This window comes from Dunckerocampus dactyliophorus, chromosome 19 (assembly GCF_027744805.1).
Source record: "Dunckerocampus dactyliophorus isolate RoL2022-P2 chromosome 19, RoL_Ddac_1.1, whole genome shotgun sequence".
NCBI lineage: Eukaryota > Metazoa > Chordata > Actinopteri > Syngnathiformes > Syngnathidae > Dunckerocampus > Dunckerocampus dactyliophorus.
Window position 1 is genome coordinate 10,350,220 of NC_072837.1, and position 6,508 is coordinate 10,356,727.

Sequence of the window (6,508 nt, forward strand, 5' to 3'; positions counted from 1 at the left end):
TCAAAGCAGTTTTGTGTTGGTAAAATCACCATGAAATATCTTTCCGGTGATGATCAGTCTGAAAGCTGTTCTGAACCAGCTGTAAAAGAAAGCATAGATGAAAGGATTAAGCATTGAATTAGAAAGCGTAAGCCAGTTTAGTGTTTCGATCACAGCAATCGGAGTTACACCAAAGGTCAAAGGCTGAAAAATGATGTAAATGAAGAAAGGTGTCCAACATAGAATAAAAACTCCCATAACTATAGCCAGAGTTTTGGTAGCTTTTCTCTCCATTTTACTGACAGTTCCTGACTTTGTACTCTGACATGTTGTAGTCTGGATGATCCGTACTTGTCTCTGTGCGACAATAAATATTCTTAAGTAGATACTAAGCATAACAATGATGGGGATAATGAAGGAAAATATGCACCCCAGGCTGGTTGATATCAAAGCATCCATTAAACAGCTTTCTTCACATTTTCCTTGATCAAATCCTGCAACTGTGATACCAATTCCTATTAACAAGGAAACACCCCAGGTTATTAGGATCATGATGCCAGTAACATGATGATTTATTTTGCTTCTGTAAGTCAGAGGCTGGCACACTGCATAGTATCTGTCAATAGAAATACAGCATAAGTTTAAAATCGAAGCTGTGCTCAGCGTGCCGTCAAAGCTACCTCGTATTTTACAAAACAGGCCTTCATGATACCAACAGGAGAACACAGTGAACGCCATACTGAAAGGGAAAACTAGAATCCCCACAAGCAGATCGGCCACAGCTAAAGACAGAATGAGGTAGTTAGTCGGGCTGTGGAGCTGTCTGAAGTAAATGACAGCGATTATCACAAGAAGGTTTCCACATATTGTGCAAACAGACAATAAGCCGAGAAAAACATACAAAGCAACGCATACAATTGAAGGATTACTTGTAAATATGTAAGCTGTATTATCTAATACGTAGCAGGGATGGATGTACTTAAAAACGTTGGTCGTGTTGACTCGAAGCTTTGGTTCCATCTGTACGGATTCCTGTAAATACAGCTTTCATGAATAAACAAATACACAATTAAAACATACAACATCAGGAAGTACAACAAGGAACAGAAGAAAATATTTGCAGATTATGAAATGTTATTGGGTCCGTAGTTACCAGGTCAGTAAATGCATCAGCGTTGCCCTCAATTTCTGTGTTACACTTTTGAAACGCTACATAATTACCATAATTTATGTAAATATCTCTGAGCCAATCACATTGCATCACTTAATGACATCATGTGGCTGTGGTTTGAAGCTTCTAGATAGAGACTTGTACAATATTTTAGGTGAGCTTTTTTTGAAACAAAAAATCGATTTCCTAAGGTAAGATTATTTAACAGCAACAATGTTGTTGACAGTTCACACATTTGTTTGCCCTTTCACATAGATGTAAATATCCGTCCATTCACGATCACACATAATATAAATACGGTCATTTTAGGTGTATAAGCCGCTACTTTTCTCTCATGCTTTGAACCCTGCGGCTTATACAGTCATGTGGCTAATATGTGGTCACATTGTGGTTTCGCAACATCTCGTGTGCTTCCGAGCAGTGCCCTCATCATAGAGAACGTGTGGAGAAGTGTGGGGAGGTCCATGCAGTAAACTGTAATACCAAATGTGACCAGTAGATGTAGTTATATGCTCAGTAATGTTGAGCAAATGTCTGAAGAAGAGTCACTTGATTCCGCTATTCTGGCATGAAAACATGGCGGCACACGGGGGCTGCACAAAGCGTGTGTCCGACTACAGTGCACCTTGCTGGGCCATGCCAGGTGGCTCCAACCAGGCTATATTCTGGCGCTGTGCACCTTGCTGGGCTGGTTCCATGTTCCATGGCATTGCATGTTCCACCTACAGAGGTACTATCCCTCCCTCAACACCCCACACACCCCTTCCATACATACTTGGTGGCAAATACACGTATACACACATGCACCCACATATACATAATACACATATACATACACGTGTACATGTATACATACATCACGTAAACATCGCTTTGTAGTTGTCATATGACATCAGTCAGCTGACATTAAGCTCCCCTCCTGATTCGCGCTCGCTCCCCCGCAGCGTTTCAAGCTACACACAAAGATGCAACTTTCATCTTTATTATTCTGATTATGGATGAACTAACTTTGCGGTAAAATGTCTATCTATAACAAAAGTTATCTGTTCACTTGCTGCGGTTAGCTACGTAGAAAAAAAGTGTATTTTTTACTGGCTTTGCTTTGCATCATGAGCTCTACTAGGGAAATCAGTGTTTTCTACACATTGGCTTTTCAAACTATTATTTCATGATGAAATAAAAAATGTGCCCATTGGTGAAAACTTTTTAATATGTTGCCTTGACTCCGGTTGCATTGTCTTTTGCATAATCATTTTAAATTCTTGTACAGGGGGTTATATCGCTAATGTTTGATTGCAAATGCTAACTGGATGTAATACATGAACTGTGTGCCCTAATGCAGTGGTCCCCAACCCCCAGGCCGCGTGGGTCATTTGGTACCACAGAAAGAACACATAATTTCCGTTATTTCATTTTTTTTAATGTTTTATTTTGAAAAGTGCCGGATTCTCTCTGTTACACCCGTCTCACTTGACGCATGTCCATTGTGCGTGTGCTAACTTTCTCTCACGCCGCACAGATAGACTACTACTGTATTTTTAGTATTTTTCCTTTATCTCATATTTGGTGTCAAATGCTGATACTATGTGGGAATGCATAAAGGTAAGTTTGATGACTTATTGAGTGCTAATGTGCACATTTGTCTCAAGTTAATTCATGCTAGCACACTGCCTTTTACCACACACGTCAAACAGCGACGTAATAATCTCTCTGGGAAAACTTGGCTGGAACTTGAACTGGTGGATGGTGGGTCGGCTTTCATTTTTTGCTTTTAATTTGATGTTATTCGTGTCTTAGTTTTACACAATACATCATAAATAAGATAAATTAGATTGCAATAATGTACGAACATTTTGTATGTGTTATATGTTTTATAGAAAGATCATTTTGACTTGTACTTGCATGCTGAGAAAGTGCGTGCACTTTTTAAAAAATAAATTTAGTAAATATATATACTTTTTATATTTATAGTAGCAGGTAGATCTTTGGAACTTGGTCATTTTAAAAGTAGCTCGCAGGCTAAAAAAAACTGTGAGCACCCCTGCTCTACAGTATGTTTTTGTTTTTATGATAATGATGGAGATTTGACAATACGATTACTAACAGTTATTGTTAGTCTTCTTCCTCTTATTATTATTACTACTGATTATTACTAAAGTTTGTCTATATGTGCCTTGCGATTGGCTGGCAACCAGTCCAGGGTATACCCCGCCTGTCGCCCGAAGTCAGCTGGGATAGGCTCCAGCATGCCCCCGCGACCCTAAAGAGGAGAGGCGGTATAGAAAATGGATGGATGGATGGATATTACTAAAGTATTACAACTAATAAGTATCAATACAGTCAATTACAAACTACACTCCCCGGCAGACCAAATCTATTTAGTACGTAGAGCATCTAGATCAGGGGTGTCAAACTCCCTTTGGTCTGCGGGCCAAATACAACTTAATTTGAGATCAAGCGGGCCGGACCAGTAAATTCATTGCAAAATTACATAGAACTAACAATAAGCCCACTTTTTTCCTTTGTATTAGTCACTAATACTAATAATTAGTGCAAAGAATGAGTAAATTATCAAAATGTTTATTAACAGAATTTTCCTTTTACATTATGAACAATATATTATGAACAAGAGAATAACATAAGAACATAAATAAAGTATGTGCAATTTTAACAACCCTTTTACACAGTTAAACATATATTTAAGTGTGTTGTACATAAAACTGATCACAGAAATAGTAACAATGATCCAAAAACATTTAGTACCAGCCTTGTGGAACTTAAAAACACTGTTTTTCAACATCTGGAAAGCAATTTGAACAAATGAATAACTTTCACAGAAATTATTCGTCTTGCTTGGAATTTGCCCCTGAAACTTGACATCGTTTATCCTGCACAAGTGCATCAATATGAGGCATCATGTCCTGAGAAGCAGCCAATTTCAGAATCTCATTCAAATGCTTATGTGTGAGCTTTGAGCGCAGCTTTGTTTTATTAATGTTCATTAGTGAGAAAACTTGCTCACAAAGGTAGGTTGTCCCAAACATGGACAATGTTTTAGCAGCTAGTGCTGTCAATGTGGGATAGCCTGGTAGGAGGTACTTGTAAAATGTGTCCAAGCTTACAGAGGCAAATCTGTCCTTCAGTTCTACATCACACTGCAAATCAATGATTTCAAGTTGCATGGCAACGGGCAAATCAGAAGCTTTGACTGTGAATGGTGAGCGAAAAACTGCAAAATCTGTTTCGAGTTCGCTAAAAACCTGAAATCTTTTCTCAAAACTCCATCAACAGCCCTGAAATCTTCTCTTTGTACCGTTTCACGTCAGAATTAACGCTTGCTGCGCACATATCTTTTAAACAGGGAAAATGAGCAGGGTCACCGCTTGCCACCTGCGTCTCCCATAACCCGAGCTTTAACTTGAATGCACGTATGCTGTCATAATACTGTGTTACGATTTTTTTGCGTCCCTGCAACATTTTGTTAAGAATATTCAAGTGCTCAGTGATGTCAACCATAAATGCAAGGTCCTGCAGCCACAGATGGCACTGTAATTCCTTAACAGGTTTACCTTTTTTCTCCATGAATTGTCCGATTTCATCACGTAAATCAAAGAAGCGCTTTAGCACAGCACCTCTGCTTAACCATCGTACGTTCGTGTGATAAGGCACACCATGGATAATGTTACAGTCACTGAGAAAGCTGTCAAATTGACGATGATTGAGACCTCTGGCTCGGATGAAATTAACAGTTCGGACTACCACCTCCATGACGTGATCCATTCTTAGCGATTTGCTGCATAATGCCTCCTGATGCAAAATGCAATGAAATGTCCAAAAATTACCTCCCCCATTTGCGGCTTGTACTTTATCTCTGAACTTTGTCACAACACCTGCCTTTTTACCGATCATTGACGGCGCACCATCAGTAGCCAGGCTTACGGCGCGTGACCAGTCCGCTCCGACTCTGTCCAGCGCTCCAACGACGGAGCTGAAAATGTCCTCAGCTGTTGTGGTGTCGATCATCGGCACCAGCTCGAGAAACTCCTCTGTGACATTCAAAGTCTTGTCAACTCCACGAATGAATATGGCCAGTTGAGCGACGTCCGTGATATCAGTACTCTCATCAATCGCAACAGAAAATGCCACAAATGACCCCACTTTGCGTTTTAGTTGGTGGTCCAAATCTGCAGAGAGTTCCGAAATCCTGTCTGCCACAGTATTTCTTGTCAAGCTTATATTGGCGAAAGCATGTCGCTTCTCAGGACACACAATTTCAGCAGCCGTCAGCAAGCAGTTTTTGATGAACTCTCCATCACTGTACGGCTTTGATGCCATTGCTATTTGGCTCGCAATTAGGTAGCTGGCTTTCACCGCAGCATCACTGGCTTCTCGGCTCCGGGTGAAAACAGATTGCTGTTTCTTCAGACGCGCCATCATTTCATTTACCTTCTGTTTTCTCAATTCTCCATGCAAACTGTTGTATTTTTCACCATGCTGAGTTTCGTAATGGCGCCGAATATTGTATTCTTTAAGCACCGAAACTTGCTGCTGGCACACCAGGCACGAGGGTTTCCCATTCACCTCCGTGAACATATAAGAACATGTCCATTTTTCTTGAAAAGTCCGACACTCTGTGTCTACTTTTCTCCTTTTTGACAAAGACATTTTGCTGATGAGGGTGCGAGGCAAACGGAAAAGTAGATAATGCAATTGTCGCCAATAGACGCTGTACAGACGTTCAATTTTACCAGGTTAAGGTGGTCCTAGTTCCGCCGCAGTGTTGCTTTCATGTTGTCTGCACGTACTAAAACACTGCGCCCCCTAGCGGATAATACAAGAACTACAAATTTTAAAGAAAATTCATATTTTTTTTTATACAATGCAGCTTTCTTCCCCGGGCCGTACCAAACCACCAGACGGGCCGGATCCGGCCCGCGGGCCGTATGTTTGACACCCCTGATCTAGATCAAAAATACTATTTGTCCTCTTGGCTGGACAGGACAGGTAAAAACCAAAAAATGTATGTCATTGTATGTTGTATGTATGTATATTGTCACATTTCACAAGTATTTTGACTCAACTAATTAAACAATAGACGACACAATGATGTTTCCTTCTGTTGAGTTTATTAGACTTCATACACAGACATCGACAAATACCAGTGGCAGGCACTGATGAATAGCTTTGTTTGGAAATCCTCCATGCAAGAATAAAAAGGACAATTACAAAACTATTGATTGATTGATGAAGCCTAAATTGGAAGGAAACATTTCCATCCTCGTGACATCGCTGATTAAGTGTGCACAGTGCCTAACACAGAATGGCCCCATCATGGTGTAACAGTGAACACGTGGTTAA

At 40.2% G+C, this 6,508-nt stretch overlaps 1 protein-coding gene across 1 annotated transcript; it reads right to left on the minus strand.

The window, feature by feature from the left end:
* On the minus strand, positions 1-999 carry LOC129172047 (trace amine-associated receptor 1-like). The gene has a single exon (XM_054761384.1). The coding sequence runs from the start codon at positions 997-999 to the stop codon at positions 1-3; it is 999 nt and encodes a 332-aa protein (XP_054617359.1).
* Positions 1,000-6,508: the final 5,509 nt, after the last annotated feature.

Excerpts from the sequence above, each read along its gene's own strand:
- LOC129172047 (XM_054761384.1), bottom strand. The coding sequence starts at position 999 with ATGGAACCAAAGCTTCGAGTCAACACGACCAACGTTTTTAAGTACATC.